The sequence below is a fragment of the Mirounga angustirostris genome, unplaced genomic scaffold (assembly GCF_029215605.1).
Source record: "Mirounga angustirostris isolate CCGP_5_RB_7025 unplaced genomic scaffold, mMirAng1.0.hap1 SCAF_7, whole genome shotgun sequence".
Classification (NCBI taxonomy): Eukaryota; Metazoa; Chordata; class Mammalia; order Carnivora; family Phocidae; genus Mirounga; species Mirounga angustirostris.
The window spans coordinates 18,420,220-18,446,425 of record NW_026991715.1 but is presented as its reverse complement, the minus strand read 5'-3'; the positions used below and the strand labels follow the sequence as shown (position 1 = coordinate 18,446,425).

At 43.0% G+C, this 26,206-nt stretch overlaps 1 protein-coding gene across 13 annotated transcripts in view; it reads right to left on the bottom strand.

Annotated features, from left to right (window-relative positions):
* SNCAIP (synuclein alpha interacting protein) overlaps window positions 1–26,206 on the bottom strand; it is a 182,151-nt gene that overhangs the window by 58,027 nt on the left and 97,918 nt on the right. For all 13 annotated transcript variants that reach the window (XR_010412963.1, XM_064595815.1, XM_064595822.1 and 10 more), the window contains exons 4-5: window positions 6,704–7,572; window positions 4,885–5,064 (exon numbers count right to left, since the gene is read on the bottom strand). Coding sequence is in view for 12 of the 13 variants with exons in the window: in XM_064595815.1 (XP_064451885.1) it covers window positions 4,885–5,064; window positions 6,704–7,572 (1,049 nt within the window). In the remaining variant the exon portion in view is untranslated. The remainder of the gene's footprint in view (window positions 1–4,884; window positions 5,065–6,703; window positions 7,573–26,206) is intronic.

The following is a 26,206-nucleotide window of genomic DNA, read 5'->3' as shown; positions in this document are numbered from 1 at the left end:
CAGTTTTCTCATCTGTGAAATAGCAGGGATAGCACTAACTGCCTCATGAGCAGCAGATGAGACAAAGCATCTGAGCTTACTCAGCACCCAACACTTGTTACCTTTTACTAGTAGTGCACTCTCCCAGCTCCTCTTTAACACAAATGAGACATTCAGCTGCCTTCCTGGTTTGCCCAGTGTGGGGCCTTAGCCCAAGAGAAAAGAGCTACCATGCCATGGAGTCCAGGAAGCTTATTCTAGACACAAGATAGAAGGGGGGTAGTCTACTCCTTTTCCATCTACACCTATTTGGATAGTGGAATTTCAAGTAGTCAACTCTCAACTGCTCACAGGCAGAGACTATCTTTCCACTGGGGGAATCTAGCCAGATCAGGTGGGTGGTGAATAGCTTCCAGGTGCCACTTCAGATCTGTCTCCTCCTTCCTCTGCAGTCATTGCTGCCAGGGGAGGTAGGTCTGTATGGGCTGGCTCCCTTGCCCCCTGGGTTTGGCTGATGGAGAGCGTTGGCAGGACACCAGGAAAGGAGAATGAGTTTGAGGTCCCCTCTTTTCCTGGCTTTCCCAATTCCCATGGGGTTGCCGTTGGCTGCTGTGTCCCTCCACCAGTCAAAGGTCAAAAATCAGCCAGTTCTTCCATTTGGCCATCTCTAGCTTGTGCCTCTCCCCAACCCCTTCAGGCTCTCAGGTGGTAACAGTGCTCTGCTCTTACCCCAGGATACTGTACTTTTCTTCTTGGGCTCCCTACACCCCACCCATCACCCTTTTGTACATGAATCCTTCATTATAGACGTTCTTCAAATTGCATAATTTGAGCATGCCAACTGTTTTCTACCAAGATTAAAATAAAACCACTGATACTATGTGCTTTATTCCCTCTGAATAAAAAAAGGAATAGGAACCATAGTGAGCACCTACTAGGGAAGATAGTTCATATCAACTGGCATTTACACAGAACACAGAGAAGAGGCAACATTTCTGATTTTAATGATTTGAGTCTTGTCTCTTTTTTTCTTGGTCTAACTAAAAGTTTACTAATTTCTTTAATCTTTTCATACAACCAGATTTGGTTTTGTTGACTTTATTTCTTTTTTCTGTTCTCTATTGCATTTATTTCTGCTTGAATTTTTAAATTTCTTCTCTTCTGCTTGCTTTGAACGTAGTGTGCTATTCTTTTTCAAGTTTATTAAGGTAGAAGATTAAGCTATTAATTTTAGATCTTTCTTTTTCCCTTTTTTTTTAAAAAAAGATTTTATCTATTTATTTGAGAGAGAGAGCACACAAGCATGGGGAAGGGGTAGTGGGAGAGAGGAAAGCAGACTCCTTGCTGAGCAGGGAGCCCAACGTGGGGCTCTATCCCAGGATCCTGGGATCATGACCTGAGCCAAAGGCAGATGCTTAACTGACATGAGCCACCCAGGTGCCTCTCCTTTTCTTTTTTTTTTTTTAATACTGGCATTTATGGCTATAAATTTCCCTCTCTGCATTGCTTTAGCTGCATCCTTAAATGATAATAGAATGCATTTTATTTTCCAGTTTCCCTTGTAATTTCTTCTTTGATAAATGATTATTTTGGCGTGTGTTAATTCCAGATACTTGTGAGTATCCCTAATTTCCTTCTGTTTTGATTCCTAATTGCATTTCCTTATGGTTAAAGGACATACTTTGTATGATTTCATTCCTTTCATATTTATTGAGACCTGTTCTGTGGCCCAACATATGGTCTATTCTGGAGAATGTTCCATCTGTATTTGGGGAGAACATGTATTCTGCTTTTGTTGGGTAGAATGTTCTGTTAGATATCTGTTAGGTCTAGTTATTCAAGACGGTAACGTTTGAATAAATGTATTAAATAATAAAATGCTGCTATAAAGGCGGAAGGAAATATATTGCTACTATGATCTTGAACACAACATTGCTTGCCATAAATAGAAATACCAAGAAAGCAAAAAAATGTTATTACATTTCAGCAGGAGATTTTTGCCTGCTGGAGTCTCTGAAACTGGGATCACTCATACTGGATGTTAAAAAGGAACGTCAGTAGGTTAGGTCTTTGAAGTCATTTTCTCATCAGACAAATGTGCTATCTTTGAGCTTAATCAGAAGGACTGCGTGAGAAATAAAAAAGAAATTAAGGTTATTTCTCTCCAAGTCTGCTTAACTCCTAAAACAATGTATTGTGTTGGCCCCCTTTTAGAAACACACTGCTCTCACCGTATAGAAATCTTTCTTTTCAGTTATTTTGCTTAACTGTTCCCAAAGGGCACTCAGTAATGTCCTGAACTGCCACAGTATCTAGTGTTGGGTTGCCCAGAAAACTCTCAATAAATTCTGCATGTAACTGGTAAGAATTTATTATGTTCCATTTAAGGAGTTTAAGGGTAGGGAAGAGGTGTTCTTAAGCCTTCAAAGCCCCTTTTCTCAGGTTATCTTTTTATTTGATACCATATCTCTGACTCTGCTTCCTGTCAGCCGAGTCACATTCTCTCAGCGACTTCTGCTCGTTTGAACCAAGTTTGTTGTCTTTAATGACAGCAGGGCTCTCAGAACTATGCTTAATGAGGTGAGACACTATCAGTTGGTCGCTGGTGTTCAAAACAAGGTCCTAAAACAGAAGAATGATGACTTAGTAGAACTCCCTCAACTTCACCAATGTCTATCAAATGACACTGAATGGACTGAGGCCAGATTCCCAAAGGGGGTGGCACTTACTATAAAATATTTGTTTTGACTTCTTTTGTAAATTCTAGATTAAATGAAGAAATAGAAGAAGAGTTCCATTTCTCATATCATTGTCCAGAAGTAAAAATATGAAAGGTCTGAGACCCCCAAATCCATAAGAGCTTTTGAGTCTAGTGGGTTTGATATGCGTTCTTCATTAAAACAAAGAAACAAAAACCACTGCAGTTCAAGGTTACATGCTGATTATATGATAGCAGTACATTGACTGGAGGAGTTTAAGAATGAATTACCAATATGGATACCATAGAAGGAATTTATAGCCAGGGTTGGTCTAATGACCACCAAGTTTCTTATGTACTGTCCTACTCTGAACATTCTTAATCCATGAAAACAAGCACTAAGGTATATAAATGAAGAAAAAGCTTTCTCATCCAACTATGTGGCTATGATATACTCCATAATTTAACATCAGTTAGGAAAGCTAATGAGCACTGTATTTTATAAACACTAAAAGAACAAGGCTAATGTCAACATTTATTGGCATTGCAAGAATATTTTATTCATCACTGACCCACACCCATTGATGACCAGATCTGACCCCTGTCTTCCCACAGGACTCTGATATAGGACTAGATCCTGAATTTGCCATCCTGCACTTGAGTTACTGGTAACTTACCTGCCCTATCTACCTGGCTATCAGCTTCTGAGGAAAAGCGACTAGGTCTCATTCAAATTTGTATTGTCATCACCCAACACAGTACCTGGTGGACTTGGTACACATTGTTGAACTCAACTATACTGCACCTTGACTTCCCATCTAATTTCTCTTCATGATGGATGTTTGCAGTTCAGTGCCTAATGTGACATAGCAACATTCACTAAAGGAAAGCAATATCTATCAGGGTCCTGGATCTCTTATTTTCTAAAAAAAAAATCATTTTCTATACTACCTTAGAAATAATACACTATCATTGAATAAAATTAAATAAAACAAAAAACAACTTTTAATACATAAAACTTCACTAAATGGTAGGGCACCTAGGTGGCTCAGTTGGTTAAGTGTCTGCCTTCACCTCAGGTCATGATCTCAGGGTCCCGGAATCGAGCTCTCCTTTGGGTTCCCTGCTCATCGGGGAATTTGCTTCTCCCTCTTCCCTGCCCCTCCCCCACTCATGCTCTGTCTCTCTCTCTCTCTCAAATAAGTAAATAAAATCTTTAAAAAAAGGTTCACTGAATGGTAAATAAATTAAAGATGCAAAAATTCAGATTTGCATAAAAGATACATTAAGGTAGGCCAGCAATCACTCGTTTTTCAAATGTAACATGTTCTTCAGTGAATACACAAGTGGATCTCTTTAACTAGCAAGTTCCCCTAGTAAATTTCAAAAATAATTCCATTTCTAAAAATGATTATTCAGCTTTTAGAAGACATAACTATTATGTAAAGCAGAGCACATATGCAGAAGCACAAGATGTATTATATTTCCCTGAACTTCGCTTCTGGCCTCTTCATAAATATGACTGAATTCTACACTTATTTGCCAAAGATCTTAAAAGTAATTGTAGTTTAATGGCTAACCTTCTAGCGATGTGTTATGTTTTACAGAGGCACTCACTGCAGTGAGCTATAAAAGACCATGTTTCCTTGACTCACAATTTCTAAGTTTTAACTCCATCCCAGTTGACACTACACACAAAACTAGGCCCTGACATTCGAAACAACTCTTGGTACTGAAGACATTTACACTTCAGATGTGATCTGTTAGAAGCCCGCTTTATTATCTGAAATACTCCTGAGAGCTATCTTTCCTTAAAATACACCTTTTCCTCATTTGTCTCGCTCATTATACTCACATTAGGAAAACATGAAACAGTCGCAGATAAATCCAGGTGTGGTTAAAATCTAAATTGCAGTCACCATGAATAACGAAAGTTCTGAGAACCACAATAGATCATTTTCCTTCCTCTTTATTAGCTGACTTGAAGTTTACCCTCGTTGCACAATAAATTGGAATGTAGTCGCCAAAGCTCAAAGCAGTTAGTACCTGAAATGATTACTCTCTTAAATGTAGTAGGCTCATTTGCCATTTGCTTGATGTATCACGCTACTCTCTTCCTGTACTCATCTCTCCAACTTAGCTCAATAGGAATCTTCAAAAACAGAAACTTTTAGCGGTGGCGGGTCCAGCCCCCAACCCATCATCACCTTGATGGCCAGGCCCGCTGGAGTCAACTTCTCTATGTTTCGCTCACTGAGGCAATCTTCTCCCATCAAAGAGGTGAGGTGCTGCAGACATTCGGCGTGTCCCTGCGATGCGGCCACATGTAAGAGATTGTTGCCATTTTCGTCGTGAATTTTGTCTAGGTTGTCGGCAGCGAGGTGTGGCTGTATAGACGGTAAGATTAGAACACTTAAGTCAAGAATCAGAATGAGATGCTATGGGGGTTTCGCTGTGGGCCCTGGGAAGAGGAGATGAGTTTCCAGGAGCTCTGGTGGCCATCCTGGGGATCTAATAAGTCAGAAATTCCCTACTATTAATGCTAATGACTTTCCATTACAGTTTTTGCTATCCTATCCTTTAGAACCTGAGTCCTCAAGGGACTTATCTTCATGGGAGACATGGTGACCGGGCTCGGTCAGTGAGTTTGCGGAGGCGCCAAGATGGTTTTCTAAACAACTGCAATGACATTTATGGTAATTGGCAGGTTCCCTCTCTGTCTCCTCCATTCAACTGCTAAGTGCTGACAGCCAGACTGTGTTTTATCCTCTGTTGTAGGTTTGTTGAATGAAAGAACTACTTCTCTCCACCATCTGGTTTGCCTTGAACGACAGAGAACTGGCTTTGATTGCAAGCTATCTGATGGCTGCCACATCTAGAGCTACCACAGGATTTTTCCAGACACTTGCACCCCAAACAGAGTCCTGGGGCACCTGGAGGCTATACCTGGCCTTTAGTGTTCTCACCTCTAGTGAAGCTTAGTTCCCTGCATATGACATGGTTGATAGAGACTGTTGGGTGAGTCAAGAGGTGTTACCATCTGGGAAACATGAAAACATGGGATGGACAGAAGAAAAGAATAAACCAGAGAGAAAAAGAGAGGAAGAGCCAGGAGAAATAGAAAAGCTATTTTCAGGAGAAAAAAAAAATATTACTTTTTTAGTAAAAGTGTTCAATCCTATCATCCTATGACAACAGTCAGACAACAATAGACCAGGCACACTGTACTTATCTCTGCATGGCTTTACCCTAAGTGGAATCACACTGCCAAGCTGTGATGCTTTCTCAAGTGAGACTTTAATTAACATCATAGTACCAGCCCAGGCTTGCTACTGTTTGATCCAAGTCTGCAAGCCAGAAAAGAACAATGCAGGCAGATGGAGTGTGATTTCAGTTGAGCTCTCTCTGAGCCTAAGCAGAACAGACTTTTCTTACATCATGTTAACTCTGTGACTCAAATCTTTGGAAAGCTTCTTCATGTTCCCTAGACACGAAGCGCTGGAACTCGGTAAAAACTCCATGGAGGTCAGAGGGCAACCAAGCTCTAGGGTAAGCTTCTATCTGCAAATGTTTTCCAACTTCCTGGTCCAAGTCTTCTGAATAATGATCAGGACAAAACAGAAGACCCTCTGTTCATGTATCTGGCAGGCCCACCACCAAGGGACCAACATCCCCACAAGTAACCAAGTGAGAGCACTGGGATCCATTTGAACAGGGAAAAGAAAGACATTCAGATTCACATTAAAGCAAGGGCTGGACTTTGTTTTGTTTTTGTTCTAGATTATGGTCAGATTCGTGCACAGATTCGTGCACAGTTCAAGTGGAATAACACTCCCTCTGTAGCCGTTTGTTTTCTCCCTGTACTGACCTCCTAATTTTGTATTTTAAAATTCAAGAGGCACATCATCTAACTCAGGCTATGAGTAAAGATGAAGCAAGAATGGGAAGAAACGCTCATCATTCTGTTACTCCTAATGGAGCTGACAGAACTGAAGTCTCTAGATGATGGAACGAGATCATACTTACCAGGAGAGATATCTGTCCTTCCTTAACGATGTTCAAGATGCTTTTCACTTTTTTCAGGTACTCACTCCTTTCTTCTGGGCCTTGGGTGCTGGTCCAGTTCACGCCCCCGATCGGTTCTTCTAGTTTGGGTTCTGCGGCTGCAGGCTGAGGATGGAAGGCCCTGAGCTGGCCGTCTGGCGTTGCCTTCTCGCGTTTTCGACTCGGAGGATCATTAAAGGTCTTGATGAGGAAGTCCTTAGTCTGGGTCTCGGGCTCATATGCAGAGCCACACTTCACCAGAGGCGGTGAGCTCTCAGACTCTTCCCCGGAGAGCTTTTGCTGCTCGCGAACGGCCGAGGACGCTTTTCTCAAGTGAGGGCTTTTCACGGGCGAAAGAACACAGAACGGTGTCAGGTTGGCTGGTGAGCTCTCAGCGCTTCCGGGGGAGCAGGCTTTGCCAGAAAGGCCATTGATGGTGGTGCACAAACCCAAAATTCTCTTCTCTGGAGTCACCTTGGTGAAAGAGGCAAGCTGTTGACTGGATTTAATGTAAGGCACATCCAGAATCTCATCCATGTCAAGGTCATAATGCTCCAGCTCCCCCAGCAAGGTGCTGGGCTCGGTGCTCTTACTCTGCGGACCACTGTCTCCATCTCCAGGGCTGAGCTCCTCGGGTTGGGGGCCTGGGTCGGGATCACCCCCTTTCTGGTACTCCACCTTCTGGTTCTTCTGGTCATCGCTTTCATTGTTCTCCAGAGTCTCCGGCTGATGTTTCAGCGGGGAAACTCGCTTCACAGGACGGAACTTACTGTACACATCTGCGATTCCTGTGGGCTTTTGCGTGTTTGTCATGAGAGCCGACACGTTGCAATTCCAGCTCGAGCTAGAAACTGTTTAGAAATAAATACAAGAGGAGAGTATTACACTGAAACGCCGAAGGTATCTTGGCCACGCAGGCAGGTGTAGTCCACTTACGTTATGCTCAAAGAAAGCTCCTGTCTGAGGGATGACTTAGAGAGACGTGTATCATACCAAACAGTTCATACTTACCACTGGAAAACTGAGGGATAAAAGTTATGGCCTATTGGCTCAAAATTAATTAAAATAGTATTCATGGAAAAGCAGACAGCTAAAACAAACAGATCCAGACAGATTTTTAGGTTCATTCCCTGGATGGCTATACCTCTTTGGAAGGATTAGGATACTTGTCACCACCTTGAAAAACAGAAATGGGAGGTCAGATCCTCTGGGTTAAATGAACTTCCAAAGTAGTTTGGGGAGAGAAGGGATGGACACACACACGCGCATGAGCACATGCATACATACATATATGTATACCCCTAAAGCTTAAGAAGTCCCACATAAAAAAATGGGTAAATTATTTAATATTGGGCAAACTGAAACTGTGACCCATTGGGTGACTGTCCACCACAGATGGGTATCCCAGGGAAGCATCACTCAGGGGCATTTCCCAGTGCTCTCTGGCGTATGACACAGCAACATCATGTATTAACACTTCACAACGGAACATGTTGTAAGAGTCAAGGAGGCCCTCCAATGTTGGCAAAGCTGGGAGCAGCCAGGAGGAGAAGGAGTTGCAAAGGGAGAGCGAGATGCACAGGTTGATGCATCTTCTTCTTCTTCTCCTTTCTCTGCAAAGCTTAGATAAAGATTGTCTGGTTTACCTTTGAGTGAGCGTCTGGTAGAGACCAAGTGCACAGTGAAACAGCAATGCATCTGGAGGTTAAAGATAAGAACACCATCTCTCCCCGTTAGCCTCATGGAAGGCAACCCTGTGCCTTCTCCTGGTGTAGGATGACGGACCACAGTCTCCTCCCTCATGATGACCCTGCTTCCTCTCTGGGATACTCCCCTGACTAGACAGATGACCCGGCACCTTTGGAAACTTGTAGGCCACTGGTGTATGGACTCTTCCCTTTCCAATTACATTTATACCATCCCCCTTCAAAGGGGGAAGGTTTCAGGACATGCCCTCCATCTAGGGGCCTCCCATCCCACTCTCCTCTTCTGGAACAACAACAGTTAGGAAGAATTTAATCTAAAAGCATGTGCTTGTGTCCATTCTTTGCTACTGGACACGACCAAAGAATAAAAGAGATGGGGTATATTCAGGTCTGTAACTTCTAGGACAGTCCCTGGCTACCACTACTTTTAGGGGTGAAAGTTATTAAAAGTTCCCCAAATTTAGATCACTGGTCAATCTTGTTCCTATTGCAATGTGTTCTAAAAAGATTCAGAGGAGTTCTGGAAGCGAGCTAAGGAGGTGAGAGTAACTATTCTGAGACTGAATGCTATGTAACTGCTGGTGGGTGGGGTCTTTCCCCTCAAAGAGACCACAGTTTGCTATGGGCTTTTTCAGACGGTCTGCACTAAGTGGTCTAGTTCCAAGACCTTTAAAATCTATGAAGAGAATACTATGAGCTGTGAAGGGAGGCCTGGATTCCACCCAGTAAGGAACAGGTATTAACAAGAATGTTCCAGAAGGGAAGGAAGGTATCTAGATGCTGTTAAGCTGCTGCCTCTCTTCCCTTTCGTTGGCTCTGGTTCTAAACTGTACACAGTACTTGGCACAGAGCAGACAATTAACAAATGCTAGTATTTGAATTTGAATCTCACTTTGTGCAATGCATTAAATCTCCTTGTAAATGCCCAAAGCGCATCCTTCTGAGGGATTTACAGCTTGATATCACAGGGGACAAAAGTCCTGTTAATAAACTCAGAGGAGTGATAATCACCAATGAGAGCTGGATTTTCTAAAGTTATTTATGAAATGTAAATATGCAAAGGCAAAGACTAATTCCAGTTGGTCCATTATAAATTTAAAAGATTTCCTATCCTTTATAGGTCTATTTTTCCTCTAAAAATGTGAAGCTATGAAAAATTGTCTGCCAGAAATTTCTGCCAAGCTTTCCTCTCTTCCTTTCAAGAACACATGGTTACTTATTTAAAACAGCAGAGAGATAGCGGATGTAAAGTTTATAATGTGTAAATATGCCTTTAATTTTATCCATCAATTTTTCTGAAAAGCTTAAAATACAGTGGCCAACGTGTGTGTGTGTGTGTGTGTGTGTGTATACTCCATGACATTTCAGAGATACATATTTATTATTAGGGATGGTATTTGCTAATATTTTGCCAATTACCTTGATTCCTTTGGAACTTCTTGAAAATGTGCATCTCAGGATGTAATAAAAAAATTTTAAAGTCACATAACTTAGTGGACCAATACAACGAGTGCATTGTACCTATATATTTATGTATTGTATAAGGTCGCGGGTTCAAAGGGTTACTCTTTTATGTTGGCTTTATTTACATGTGAAATTTTTTCCAAGTGATACAGGGAAATGGATACCATATGTTTCCCAGCTGTTTTTACTGACAAGAGCCATTAAGAATGCTCTATGGAAATGAATTCTGTCTGAGTCTTATGAAAACACTTCTTTCCACAGAAGGGTCTAGAAACTAAAGAAGGGGCATCAACATTAGTCTTGTTGTCCTTCCTCTTCTTCAAACCTCACTCTTTTTTTAGGCTCAGAGTGAAATCTATGCTTTCTAGTCTGTGTCTTGTTGACCAGGAAAAAAAAAAAATCCCAGTTATGTGAAATTGATTATTCAAGAGAGTCTCATGAGAATGCTCCAATTTATTACTACATATACTCATCTGAGGGGGAAGGGCAATTTTATGCTACACATAAGACAAAACTTTAGATTATTTCTCCTAAGCTGGGAAAATGAACATTTTAAGCACAACATAAGAAAAAGGGCTACACTGACAAGGTTTTAACTTCCAATTCTATAAGTCTACCCCAAATTTCATTTATATTGTTGTTCTACCCCAACACCATCATCAATTTCTAATAACACAAGAAAACAAAGTTCAGACTATGGTTAATAGAGAGATTTTGAGGCTAAATTTGTTTTCTGGAAATCATGAATAAAGGCCTCATACATTAAGCTTTAAATCCCTGAAAATCTTATCTATTATCTTATTAGATCTTTACAAGCTCTATGAGAACAGGGTCTGTGTCTAATTTATCTCTCCATCCCTCACAGCACTTAGCAAATTGCTTTATATAAATAGGTCCTTAATGATTTTTTTGTTGAATGGATTCATTTTTAACAGCTTACGAAAGTAAAACATGTCTAGTATACCTTAAAACTGTCTACCTGATTATGTCACAAATTTTCTGAAATGGTCATGAAGTAAATGCAAGTGTTTTTGAGGCCGACTTATAGGCCACGGTGATCTCTTCCAATCTAACTGTCATTGGAAATGTCTCTGAACTCCAGCAAGGTGGTTTCCAGTGGCCCGCTGACCATCCACACTTAGCCCATATCTTCAACAAACATTTAATGTGAGCCTAGAATGGGTGCATATTTGTCACAGGCAGCATGTTCCAAAGCAGGGGTCTTACCCCTCCCTTCCCTTACTTGCTCCCTCCCTTTCTCCTACTCATCAAGCACACATGCTCTACTATCTCTTCTTTGTAATCTTGGCCTGGGTCAGATGACCACTCATGCAGTTTCCCAAGCAATCTCCCTGCGGAGCATTGCTGGCCCTTCTCTTTCCTTGACCTGCATCTCTCATCCCTCCGGGCACCAACTCCTGCTGTGGCCTGATCGAAAATTTTTCTCAAATCTGGTCCCTCTTTTCCAGCCTTATTATACTAACTGGACCACATGGGAACCCTTGCATATCCTCTACAAAGTTCTAGCTACTTCTCTGGTCTTCTTTTCTAGTCCTGAGTTATCCCTCTTCACATAGGTCTGATTTTGTCACTTCTTAGCTCAGAATCCTCAGGTGGCCCTGTATGGCCTATGACATTTCCCCCTATGTAGCATGCATATCCCTGCAGTATCGAAGATGGCACACAGGAACCATACTGAATACTCCTGACTTAGAGAATAAGGGAGCCATATGCCGTTCAACTCTCTTTCTCCCACCTAACTCATTCAAGGAATCTCAGTTTGGTGCTACAGTGAATTTAACTCCTCTCCCAAACTTACCATCTCCCTTTAAAATAATGAGACTGCAGGCCTCAGGCTGGGAGACTTTCAGGAGCAAAGAGTTAACAGGAATGTTTTATTTTCATCACATTCATTTTAATGATGACCTTGAATTGACTGCAAGTGACATTGTTTTTTTTTTTTAAGATTTTATTTATTTATTTAAGAGAGCGAGCGAGCGAGAGCACAAGCAGGCTGAGGGGCAGAAGAAGAAGCAGACTCCTCACTGAGCAGGGAGCCCGATGCAGGGCTTGATCCTGGGACTCTAGGATCATGACCTGAGCCGAAGGCAGACACTTAACTGAATGACCCACCCAGGCACCCCTGACGTTGGTTTTATATTTACAATACTGATGTGAAGTTTCTTTTGAAAATAGGTATGTTTTAAAGTAAGACATTTGAGGAAAATGTTAAACAAATAATAGCACGAGTAGTTTACAGGGAGAGCAAAAATAATATAAGGTGGCTTTGGATTTAACACATATTGTGGAAATAATATTTAAATTACTAAGGTTTGGGAAACTGGCTTTCAGGATAGTAACTAAATTCCTTAGCATAGATGTAGCAGGTTTTTTTTTTTTTACACAGGCATACCTCAGAGATCTTGCAGATTTAATTCCAGATCGTTACGACAAAGGGAATATCGCAATAAAGTCAAATTAATTTTCTGGGTCCCCAGTGTGTATAAAAGTTATGTCCTCGTTATTAAGTATGTAATTGCATTAGGTCCAAAAAGCAACGTACATACCTTAACCAAAAATACTTTATTGCTGAAAAATGCTAACCATCATCTGACCTTTCAGCGAGTCATCATCTTTTGGCTAATGGAGGGTCTTGCCTTGATGTAGATGGCTGATGACCCATCCCAGTGGTGGGTGCTGGGCTGGCTGTGGCAATTTCTTAAAGTAACACAACAATGACATTTTGCCACATTGACTCACTAACGATTTCTCTATAGCATGTGATGCTGTTTGATAACATTTGCCCAAAAGTTGAATTTCTTTCAAAATTGGACACAATCCTCTCAAACCCTGCCACTGTTTGATCAACTAAGTTTATGTCCTGTTCTAAATCCGTTGTTGTCATTTCAGCAATCTTCACGGAATCTTCCCCAGGAGTAGATTCCATCTTTGCTCATCCATAAGAAGCAACTTATCATCCATTCAAGTTTTATCATGAGATTGCAGCAATTCAGTCCCATCTTCAGGCTCTACTTCCAATTCTGGTTCTCTTGATGTTTCCACCACGTCTGCAGTGACTTCCTTCATGCAAGTCTTGAACCTCTCAAAGTCATCCATGAGAGGTGGAATCAATTTCTTCCAAACTCCTGTGAATGTTGGTATTTTGACCTCTTCTCATGAATCATGGATGTGCTTCATGTTATCTAGAATGGTGAATCCTTCCCAGAAGGTTTTCAGTTTACCCTGCCCACAGCCATCAGAGGAATCACCACGTATGTAAGCTATAGCCTTCCAAAATGTATTTCTTCAATAACAAGACTTGAAAGTCAAAATGACTCCTTGATCCATAGGCTACAGAATGAATGCTGTGTTTGCAGGCATGAAAACAACATTCATGTCATTGTCCATCTCCATCAGAGCTCTTGGGTGACCAGGTTAATGAGCAGCAACATTTTGAAAGAAATCTTTTTTTTCCTGAGTGGCAGGTATCAACAGTGGGCTTAAAATATTCAGTAAACCATGTTGTAAACAGATGTGCTGTCATCTGGGTTTTGCTGTTCCATATGCAAAGCACAGGCAGAGTAAATTTAGCGTCATTCTTCAGGGCCCTGGGATCTTCAGAATGGCAAATGAGCATTGGCTTCAACTTAAAGTCTCCAGCTACATTAGCCCCTAACAAGAGAGTCACCTGTCCCTTGAAGCCAGGACCTGACTTCTCCTCTCTAGCTATGAAAGTCCTAGATGGCATCTTCTTCTGACAGAGGGCTGTTCCATCTACATTGAAAATCTGCTGTTTGGTGGAGCCACCTTTGTGAATGATCCTAGCTAGATCTTCCGGAGAACTTGCTGCAGCTTCTACATCAGCACGAGCTGCTTCCCCTTGCACTTTTCTGTTACAGAAAGAGCTTCTTTCCTTAAATTTTATGAACCAACATCTGCTAGCTTCCAACTTTTCTTCTGCTTCCTCACCTCTCAGCCTTCACATAATTGATGTTCTCGATGAGGCTTTGGCTCAAGGCAATGTTGTGGCTGCTTTGATCTTCTAATGGGACTACTAAACTAAAACTCTCTCCATATCAGCAAGAAGGCTGTTTTGCTTTCTTATCATTCGTGTGTTCACTGGAGCAGCACTTTTAATTTCCTTCCAGAATTTTTACCTTGCCTTCACAACCTGACTGTTGGGTGGAAGAGGCCTAGCTTTCAGCCTGTCCGGGCTTTGGATCATGTCTTTCTCACTAAGCTTAATCATTTCCAGCTTTTGATCTGAAGTAGAGACATGCAACTCTTCCTTTCATTTGAACCCCGAGAGGTCCTTATAGGATAACTGACTGGCCTAATTTCATATTGGTGAGTGAGTCTGAGGGAACAGAGAGGCCAGAGGAGAGGGAGAGAGATAGGAAAATAGCTGGTTGGTGGAGCAGTGAGAACACACACAACCTTTATCGATTAAGTTTGCCATCTGATATAGGTGTGGCTTATGAGCTCCAAAACAATTACAAGAGTAACAGCAAAGATCATGGATCATCGATCAACCTAACACACATAGTAAGAATGAAAAAAATTGAAAAATTGTGAGAATGACCAAAATGTGACAGAGACATGAAGTGAGCAAATGCTGTTGGAAAAATGGCGCAGACAGACTTGTTTGACACAGCACTGCCACAAAACTTCAATTTATAAAAAAAAATAAAATAAAAAATGTAGTATTTGAAAAGTACGAGAAAAATGAAGCACAATAAAAAGGAGGTATGCCTGTATTTATTTTCTAATTTATCTTCTCATCAAAGCACCCATCATCCCACATCACTAATTCCCCCCTGCACCCTCCATTGCTAAACTCCCCAATTCTGGACACACCATGTTCTTCCTTCAGTGCTCCTGCCTTTGGGCAAGATCCCTCTCTTCCGACAGTGCCCTGACTGCTTTCTCTGCCTGAGACAGTGCCCTGACTGCTTTCTCTGCTCATCTGAGGAGATTCCCCTCAGGGTTACCTCCACGGTGCACTTCGCCCGACTCTCCCAGGAAACCATTACTCCTTGCTTCTCAGCGCCCTGAGATATACTTGCCCGTACGCCCGTACCTAGAGTTGGATATTTATGAAGCTCTTTTTGCAACTCTTCACGCATGCATCTGTCTCACCGTCTGTCTTGAGAGTTCCTCTAAGGCAAAGATTGCTCATGAACCTCCTTGTGTTTATAATCAGCCATCTGTCTAGCATAGCATCTCACAGATATGGGGGCCCAGTGGCTTATCTTTTAATGAATGAATGAAGGGAGGAGGGTGGGAGGAAAGGAAGAAAGGAATATGCTAGCCTAAAGATGCAAAGTATGGTCCATAAATATCAGTCATCTTGTAACAATGAGTCACCCTTGCCACATTTGGGGCACACTGTGTTGAATATTTCAAAGGCAGTGCTAGTAATGTACTGAAGATAGACATTTAGAAGATGTGCTGCATATGGAGATATTTTCATATATTTCCTACAATAAGTTCCAAGCCTTGATTTCTTCATGTGTAAAATAAAAGGGTTAGACTATATGATTGCTAAGACCTGATCCATCTCTAAATTTCTATGACTATATGGAACGTCTACAAATAACAGGGCTCTCTCTTCTAAGTGACTCACTATGAAACACTATAATTCTTCTGGATCCATGTCTTTCAACAGATCCTTACAAATTTATAATTATGAGGCTAAGCTGATTGCTGACACAGAACAACTCGTTGGCTCTTGGGACTGATAAATTAGTATTTTCTTAGGAAGATAATGTATAGTTTGGTATTGCAACGGTGGATACAATTTTCGAGACCAAACGTCAATGCTGGCTCCCCAGATGCCTATTTATTTTACTTCTAAATATGGAGTTATGTGTCCCTATTAGAAAATTAGCTTTAGACATCAAGAAGAGAAAGAAAAGAGTTATGTCTTTAGGATAAAATAGTGTTTTCCTACTATTGACTGTAAAAGCTAAATGAATTCTATTTTCCATGAGAAAGAAAATAATCAGTTTTACTCACAATTGCCTTAAAATGTACATAACAACACACTCCACATCTATAGCTACCAGAAGTCCAGGCACCTTCAAGGACATACCTGCTAAGTTCTCCAACATTCCATATCCTTCTATTTTTACACTTGAGGGACATTATGAAAGATTGGGAGTGTCAGCATTAGTCATGAGTTTCGTTAAGCCACTGTAAACTTAAATCTGCAGTGGACCCACTTATTGCAAACACTTCAGGCTCTGGAAGGAATGGTGACAGGTGACTTATACCATCTCGTGACAGTGGGAGGAAGGGTCTGGAGTCTGAGGGTGGATGACCTGATGGGTGCTCTTCTGCACCATGCCAGGAGACTAGAATGTAACCTGATCCAAAACAAAGGTTGAGTTAACTCTGCATTTGGAGAATTGCGTAGGGCCATTATGTTGGGAAGAACCCATGTGAGGAATGCATGTTTCTGGAATGTTCCCACGGAATTGCTTGTTCATCTCTTTCACTGATGCCATAGACCCTTTATTGAGGGTATTGTGAGTCTGAAGGGGGGAAACAGAGCACTTTCTCATTATAAAAATAGCAACCAATGATTTATTTACCTTAAGACATTAAATACTATTGGGAAGGATTCACTGCTTTGGTTCTCAAGTTCTGACTTTAAGTGGCTATTGGTATCAGGCAGCTGTTGGAAGTGTCAGATTCACATTTTGCTATTTCCAGCTCTACCCACTGTTGTCCAGACTTGCTCATATAACTTTGTGTCCTATCTGTACCCATTTCTTCGTTCTGTGAAAACTCCCAGAAATCCTCAAGCCCTTACTGCACTAGACAGAAAAGATACTTCACCAAAGAGGCACATTCTGTCATGAAATCAGACTCAATATTTTGACAACTTTAAACCTTCGAGCTCTGAAAGCACAGTTTATGTAGAAGAGCAGTTGGTGGGTCTGAAGAAAGTCCACGGTTTCAGAGTCATTCTATCATCCAAAAAATTTGCTGACCTTCGCTTTGCCATTAGCCAAACCTCTTGAGTGCATTAAGTCTTGTATTCATTCCAGGCCCCTGTTCCAGGCTCCTTCCTTTCATTCACTCCCTCCCTCTGCTGAATTGCAGAGAGAGAGAGACACAGGACAAGGGACAGTGAAGAAGCTCATCAAGCAGAGAAGCACTGAAAGAGAGGACAGCTTGCTCTGGGTGGTATCTGGAAAGTGTTAGGAGGCCCGGTGTGCTCTTTGCAAAGTGCAGACACACACCAGTTTTAACTGAAGGTGGCGATGTTTTACAGTGTTGATCAACTGCCAAGGACAAAGAACACCAAGTTACCGCTCTTCTGTGAGGGAGAGAAGGAGAGGCAGGTGGAGGACGTGTGGGGGTGGGAAAATCCTTCCTCTCTACCCTCTACTCCCCATTTCTCTATTCTCCATCTCCAACTGCTGACTCCCCCAGTGTCTGAGGATTTGATTTCTAAATATGGAGCGAGGTATTTCCATTAGAAATAGAGCTTTAGACCCAAGAAAAAGAAAGAGAAGATGGGTATGCCTTCAGGGTATAAGAAGAGTATTCCCTCCTGTTTTCTGGTAAAAGTGAAATGAATTCTATTTTCCATGAGAAGCGAAGTGGTAAGTCTGTGAAACATGGTCTCATTTTTGAGAGGAACACAGTTTAAGGTCTGGCGGGGAGGAGAAAGGGGAGCGAGGCCTAGAGTTGGCCTGTAGCTTACTCTTCTCTTGACAGCCCTCCTGGGGTCTGTTCCCAAGAGCTCCCACCTGGACCATGGTTTTTAGTTACAAGGCCTCTGAGAGAAAGAGCAGGTACAGCTGAACAAAAGCAAAGTGCAGACAGAGGCTTTTCCCAGCATAAATGGCAGAGTTACTTTCTTCTGTCTCCTGGTGCAGTATGGTAGACACTTCACAAGCACCACTATTAACAATGGAAAAAAAAAAAACAACACTTCTGCGTATTTTACGAATTTCTCAAAATGATATTTTTAAAATTGGAATGTTCCTAAAATTTCCTCCATCTAACATTTTTTATTATGTTATGTTAGTCACCATACATTACATCATTAGTTTTTGATGTAGTGTTCCATGATTCGTTCTTTGCGTATAACATTTTAAAATTGCTAATACCATATATTTGTGTAAGGCTTTCTAAGTTTCTGAGTACAAGGCCGAGGGTATGGTTTCCTTAGGGGTTTGTGCAACAACTCTGCAGGATGGATGAGCAGTTCTTGCATAGTCTCGCTTGAAATAAACGAGAAGTCTGGGAATTTTAAGTGTTATATTGCAAATCGCAGAGCTTGCTGACTCTTCCGCCAACACCGAGGTTCCCTGACTCCAGCTTTCTTTCCATGACAGGGCATAACTGCCTTATCAAAATTACAATTATTCCTTATTCATATATATTTTTTAAGATTTTATTTATTTGAGAGAGAGCGAGAGCATGCAAGCATGAGTGGGGGGAGGGGGAGAAGGAGAAGCAGGCTCCCGCTCTGAGCAAGGAGCCCAATGCGGGACTCGATTCCAGGACCCTGGGATCATGACCTGAGGCAAAGGCAGACGTTTAACCGACTGAGCCACCCAGGTGTCCTCATATTTTCTCTATTTGGGTCACATATAGGTAACGGAATCCCAGAAACCAGTGGTAAAACCTGGTTGAGCTCATTTCAGATTCATGTGGACCTAAATCCCAAACCCTGCTCCCTGCCTTGGTTTTGGTAACCACTTGCTGAGAAGCTTCCGGATGGGAGCAAAGTTAGGAAAATGGTTTTCCATAACAACTTTTCTTAGAAACAGTTGAGTGGAAGAATTTCCCTACTTTGTTTATCATTAGTGGCATTAGCTTAAATTTAGGGTCATCTTATCACCGAGAATTTGTTCTTTCAGCTGCCAATTCTTTCAACTGGTGAAACATGGCAATCTCGTATGTAAGCAAGAGATACAGGAATATGATAAAGCCTGTTCAGAAGGGTTAAATTGACAGAATGCTAAAATACCCTTATAGGGTCCATTCATTCAACACATAGTAGCACATGGTTCTGTGCACATGGTTCCAGGGGTGCAGAGGTGAATGAAATAGACATAACCCCTGTCCTAATGAGAGAACCAGACAGTAAAGCAAGCATACAGATGAATAAGAAATTACAAAATGCAAAGTGCTTTGAAGGGAACGCAGAAGGTACTAGAAGACAGCAGCTGAGAAGTCTCATCACAGAGGTGACGTTTAAGCTAAGACCAGGGTTCACGAGAAGCCAACTATGTGAAAATCTGAGGGAAAATGTAAGAGATCATTTTGTGGCGATCTGGGTAGAAGGGAGCACATTTTCGAATGCCTAAAGTGGGAAAGAATCTGGCAGGTTGTATAGCTCTTACATCTAGAGCACAGTGAACCAGGGCGAAAGCTACCAAAGATGAGGTTGGGGAAGGTTATCAGGGGCCAAACTCATTTGGGCGTTTCCTGGCCACAACAAAGAATTTTAACAGAAATGGGGTGTCCTGGGGGGATTTCACAGAGAAGTGAAATGATCCACTTTGCAAATTAAAATGCATCCTTCTTCCCACTCCGTGGAAACAGAGGGTGCACAAGGGTTAGTGATGAAGAAATGGGTGAGGACTAGTTCATGCTGTTAACCCAGATGAAACACAAAGGTGGCCTGTCCTAGCTGGTGGCTGAGGAAGGAGATGGAGAGAAGGGGGCAGATGGGCACATACTTTGAGCACAGATGACTCAGGACCTGGTGATAGGCTGATGGGGAGTGTGAGGGAGAGAGAGAATTCTGGCTGCAGTCCCTGAGTGGATGTATCAGTAAACTGAATGCCCATGACTGAGGGAGCGCCTGAGGAGGAACAAGTCGGGGAATGGGATTCAAGGATTCCTCTTAGAATTCCACAAGACATCCAACATAGACATGCGGCCGGTACGTAAGGAGGTGGCTGGAAGCCCAGGCAAGCAGAAGCAGCATGTAAGTGACATCTGAGGCCATGACAGTGGATGAGCTCCCAACCCAGAGAGACTTGGAGACTGAGAGGAGAGAGGGTCCTATTGAATACAGAAGTCCCACTTGGATATTTGAAGTCCAAGTAAAGAAGGAGGAGGACTTGCAAAGGAGATAAGGAGATGTCAGAATATTGGTAGAAAAATGAGGAGATAGGTGGTATCACAAAGCCAAGAGAGGAGAATGCTTCCAGAAAGGAGCGGTCAATAGTCTCAAATAGGGGCCAAGAGAGAGGAGAGTATCCGTGTCAGCAGATGTGACAACATGGAAGTCGTGGCCTTCCCTAGGGAGGTGGAGGTCAGGCTGGAGATACTTCAAGTGAAGGAGGGGGGAGGGCTGGAGATGGGGGTTCCCCTAACTCTTTATAGTAGGTTGGCTGTACTTGGAAGTGGTAGAGGGGGCTGGGAGAGGAAGGAACAGAGAACCAGGGTGGGAGTCACCAGAGGGGGCATTGTTTGTTTGCTTTTTTTTTTTTTAAGAGAGGGAGAGAGTGAGCACGCATGCAGGGGTGGGACGTTGGGGGGGGGGCAGAGGGAGTGGGAAAGAATCTTAAGCAAGCTTCACACTCAGTGCAGAGCCCTACGTGGGGTTCAAACTCACAACCCTGAGATCATGACCAGAGCCGAAATCAAGTCTGATGCTTAGCCGACTGAGCCACCCAGGTGCCCCCTGTTTGCTTGCTTTTTAAGACAGGAGATGATCAGAGAGTGTTTGTTGGATGAGGGTAATGACCCCGCAGAGAGAAGGATACTGACAGTACAGATACAGATAAAAGAGGAAAGCTGAAGGATCAGGGTGTCACACCAAATGAAAAGAAGCAAACGATCAGCTGGCTCATACCTCAGTTATGATACAAAAGCCAAAGAAGGGAGGCTTTCTTTCGCCTCGTCACACCTTCATTTGCTCATCCATCCCTCAGATACACAAGGCTCCAGCATCAGGCGCTGGGGATTCCATAATAAACAAGAGACATAACACTTAGTCTACTAGAGAAAACTGATATTAAACTATCGTATTGTTAATAGTTTTTTGAGACGCAGATATTTGAAGAGGAGGAAGCTATAGGGAGCTAGGAAATAATAGAGGAAGTTGGGAGAGCAGCGCTAATATCATCTAGGCTCAAACTGTCCCAAATGGGAACCACTAGACCTGTGGCTCTTGAGCAGCTAAAATGTGGCTGGTGACCCACGTTCAAATAACAGTTTTGATGTATTGGGTTAAATTAAAGATATTAAATTAATCTCATTGGTTTATAGTTTTAAAATGTGGTTCTTAGGAAAAAAAAATAAATCATGTCAGTGGCTTGCATTGTATTTCTATTGGAACATGGTGGTTTTGGCAGTCAGGGAAAGGGGTCCTGAGGAGAGGTGAGGCGGGAGGTGGAAGAAGGAAATGTCACATGGAAAACAGAGCACAGTGGAAGAACTGAAGAAGGTTCCCTGATGTGGCAGCAGACTGTGGGGGGAGGGAGCATGCGAAGAAGCTCGCTGAACCAGGAGAAGATCACTCAGGGCCCTAAAGGCCACAGGAGTTTCCCACTCTATGTCTTGAGAACCCCCTTGGGGAACTATTGCTTGGTTTTGAGCTCGGAGTGACACTCATCACGGACACTGGGTGAGCACCAGCGTGTCCTAAATCAGTGCTCCTCAAACTTGAATATGCACCAATCACGTGGAGAGCTTGTTACAAAATGCAGATTCTGATCCGGGGGTCTGGAGGGAAGGTCTGAGAGTCTGCCTTTCTAAGCTCCCAGGTGATGCCCATGGTGCTGGCTCTGGCCCTGGGCCACTCTGTGAGGTGCCCCCAAAGGGTCTGGACTTCTGTGTTCACTCTTGACTCTTTCCAAGGATCCTTCAACTATGAGATTCCAGGATTGTTTCTATGACTTGAGTTTCTTTTATCACTTTTATTTTTTTAAGGGAAGAGTCAGAGCAAAGGAGGTGTGTGGACAAAGAGGGCTCATTTTTTTTAAGATTTTATTTATTTATTTGTCAGAGAGAGAGAGCACAAAGCAGGGGGAACAGCAGGCAGAGGGAGAAGCAGACTCCCTGCTGAGCAGGGAGACCGATGCGGGACTCGATCTCAGGACCCTGGGATCATGACCTGAGCCGAAGGCAGATGCTTAACTGACTGAGCCATCCAGATGCCCCAAGGAGGGCTCATTTTAAATGGGAAGATAGAGTGCATTTAATTTTGGGAGACAAAAGGAAAAGGAGATGTTTCCAGCCAGAAGCGGGATGCTCTCAGAGATGCTATGAAGTTCCAAAACTGTATCCCCGCCCCCACACCCTTAACACACACTCACACTTCTGCCTTGGATTGGGAAGACAGGACTAGGAAACCAGTCTCCCTTACGACAGGAACGAACTTTGGAGGCCATGCAAGGTACAAGGCACTTGGCTTCGGTATCACTTCTTCCTTGTCGCTCAGCTTCAAGTCTTTCCCTTCCTGCCTAAATGATGCTTATCTCCCTGCTTCCGAATTTTCATCCTTGCCTCCTGCACACTTCCTTGAAATCACTTCTACCAAGATTTCTGTATCAATTTTGAGGGTGCGAAACATGTTTCTCAGAGTCCAATAAAAATAAACTAAATCAGGGGAGAGGAGACTGGGTCCCCTTCCCCTAAGGTTCCTCTCCCTTTACATTGTCTCATTTCTTTCTTAATTCCCCAATGCTAGTAAAGTTTTAGAACACCAGGGAGCTGTGGTACTTGTAGCTATGGCTAAGGAAAGACAAGAAATGTGCAAATGAAGAGAGCAAGGGCCAAGCGTGCGATGTATTGATGTTCTGCTCCTTCGAGCCCCTTACGTTACTTGCAACATTACCAGAGTTTTACTTTTAACTTTTCAATAGCCCCCCTGCTCCTGTCTTGCCCCATACTGACTTGTAGCCTTTCTCGCAGAAACATAAGCTAAGTGTTAATGGATTAAAGGCAGAGATGGGGGCGCCTGGGTGGCTCAGTTGGTTAAGCGACTGCCTTCAGCTCAGGTCATGATCCCAGGGTCCTGGGACCGAGCCCTACATCGGGCTCCCTGAAGAGCAGGGAGCCTACTTCTCCCTCTGCCCCTTCCCCCTGTTGTTTTCTCTCTCTTAAATAAATAAAATCTTTTTTTTTTTTTTTTTTTTTTTTTAAGGAAAGTTATGGACGCCTGGGTGGCTCAGTTGGTTAAGCGACTACCTTCAGCTCAGGTCATGATCCCAGGGTCCTGGGATCGAGTCCCGCATCGGGCTCCCTGCTCCGCGGGAAGCCTGCTTCTCCCTCTCCCACTCCCCCTGCTTGTGTTCCCTCTCTCGCTGTGTCTCTCTCTGTCAAATAAATAAATAAAATCTTAAAAAAAAAAAAAAAAGGCAGAGATGGTCTCTGCGTCCGGACAGAGGGCGCAGGTGTATGCTTTCACAGATAAGTTCCGGGTTTTACTCGACACGATGGCCACGCACGTTCTGTAGCAGCAGATAAAACTTTCCCTGCGTGATGATTGTAACCGAAACAAAAACAAGGCCTCGGGAAAAGAAATTCTAGAAAGAAATAGAGTCACATTTTGTTTTGGTGGCAGGATTAACTGTAATTTTTGCTTTCCATTTTTTATAATGAATGATAAGTAGGATTTTGTTAAAGAGAAATAAAAATAAGTGTTTCTCTTGATAACATTCTCATCTAGAGGTTTTGCTGTGGTTAGATAAACTGGGATTTTTGTCATAGGTGTTCGATTCTTTGCTGTCCTGGGTTGAAGTGTTCGTTTTTTTAATCGAGGTCTTAGAAAACGTGTTTCCCTATTCTTTGGAGTCCATTTTGCAATATATCACATGAGATGGAGTCATCAGAAGGCTTTTCAAATTTAAACTGCCCCACCAACCTTCACTTATAAGCTTTTAGCATTAAACCTTAATAAAATCGAAAATAGAGGGTTTACATATTTGGCATCATCAGCTATGTTACAGAAGGGTTAACAGGATAAATTTCACGTCAATTTACTATTTTTGGTGCTGGCTGAAATCCTTGAACATCTTAGAGAAACCACATATTTTCAAAGGTTCAGAGTTTGTCACAAAATCTGCATTCTGAGGGGCTAAAAATATAGCAAATCTGCAATGCTTTTACATCTACCACCAAAATGCCTTTTACCAGATAGGTATCAGATATGAAGTTCAAAAAAGAATGGCTCTCCTTTACTCACTGTCATGCAAATTTTCGTCCATGTTATATAGGTATTAAAATTCGTTCAGAATTTCTTTTTTTTTTTTTAAAGATTTTATTTATTTGAGAGAGAGAATGAGAGAGAGAGAGCACACGAGAGGGGGGAGGATCAGAGGGAGAAGCAGACCCCCTGCTAAGCAAGGAGCCCAATATGGGACTCGATCCCGGGACTCCAAGATCATGACCTGAGCCGAAGGCAGTCGCTTAACCAACTGAGCCACCCAGGCGCCCTCGTTCAGAATTTCTTCTCAAACACATGCCAGGGCCATTTATTACTGTTACATAACTTAGTTTTCTCTCCTTGGCGCATCTCGTTCTCGGAGGCCGAGCTGCATTAATATTGATCTGCCTTCTTTCATGAGAAAATTATCCACTGAGCTTAGCAGGTACATATTTCCAAAGAATCACAAGACACTTAAAGCACCGTGAATTGAAAGGAATGTGTATTTGAATGTCCAATTAGTTAAAGAAAACTCGAAGTCAATGAAACTGAGTATGTTGGATTTGAATACCGTATGTCGGCGTATATTAGCCCTCATTTGGAGAAGACCGGAGGGCAGAATTAACAGTCTCTGCCTTGCGCTGGCCCCTTCTCCTGCACGAGCAGCGGGGATTAAGCAGAGAATACTTGCGAATGTTTCACAAATGACTTCCTTGGAGATGTGCAAGTTTTTCACACATAACTTCCTTGCTGCTAATCCCTGCTTCGCGCTAGTAGCCACACGTGGCTCCTTGGACGACAATTACTCAGTTGACTCAACTTCATAAGGCTCCGGAGTCAGCACGGCTGGTTTTTTTTTTTTTTTTTTTAAAGATTTTATTTATTTATTTGACACACAGAGAGAAAGCACAAGTGGGCAGAGAGGCAGGCAGAGAGAGAGGCAGAAGCAGGCTCTCCACTGAGCAGGGAGCCCGATGCGGGACTCGATCCCGGGACTCCAGGATCATGACCTGAGCCGAAGGCAGTCGCTTAACCAACTGAGCCACCCAGGCGCCCAGCACGGCTGGTTTTAAAGATGTGCCAGCTCCAGGACTCTGGGCAAGTTATTTATCCTCTAGGCATCTTGGTTTCCTCATCAATGAATTGGGCATAGTCATGGTCTTCCCTCAGAGAATCATCCTGAGGACAAAGAAGCTGTTTACGGAGGACTGGAAGAACACCTAAGAAATAACGAGGAAATCTCAAGAGAGGCCAAGTCTGTTCTCAAGTGTCCAATTTCTAGCTCTTCACTTCCCTCTCCTACCTTCTTGTGGTCTCTGCAATACCTTCGCAGGTCTTTTCAAAACTTCTCTCACAGAAATGTGAAGCTCGGTCATAGTGCAGTGTAATGGGTAGAGGACAGTTTAAAATATCACTCCTGTCAGAGGGAAGTGCAGATTTCAATAGGAGTCAAAGCCTTCAGCTAAAGGAAGCGCACCTCTAGGGCACACTCGTGTGCGTGGGACAGCCGGTGGAAGGTAGTGGGATGCTGCCCCAGGCTTCTGACCACACTGCCATTTTGCTTTCTCGGACCCCACCATAGCGTGGCCCAGGGTCTAGGGATGAAGGGGGGTGAGCTCTGGGCTGGATGTCTCACAGAGAGGCTTCTAAGGCCACCAACAGGCTCCTCTGACGTTCCTGCTCCTCTCAGGACACTTGAGAAACAGGCAGAAAGGACAGGCACGAGCGTTGTCTCTGGAGCTCACTTGGGAAGGCAGGACAGCTAGGTGGGGAGTCCTGGAGGGTGACCTGTGGGGCTGGCAGGCTCTCCTCAGACCATGCAGGGAGCAACCTCGGGTTCAGTTCTGAGGGTTCCACTTTAAGGAGGACGCTGGTCATTTGCAGTCATCCATGAGAGAGCAAGAAGGATGAGCAGGATAGACTTAAAACCATGGAGGGAAATTTCAACCCGGAGAAGACAAGACCAAGAGTGGCTGCCATCTTTAAACACGTAGGGGCACCTTGTCCAGGAGGGGTTGCCCTTCTCCATGGATCCAAAGGAAGAACCAGGGATGAGGGATGGTAATTTGAGGGACACTGATTTTGACTGAATGAAAAAATGAGCTTTTATGGATAGGCCGCGCCTCATGAGACTGTGAACTCTCTGTCACTGGAGCCATGAAGTATAAGCAGGATAATTAGGATCCT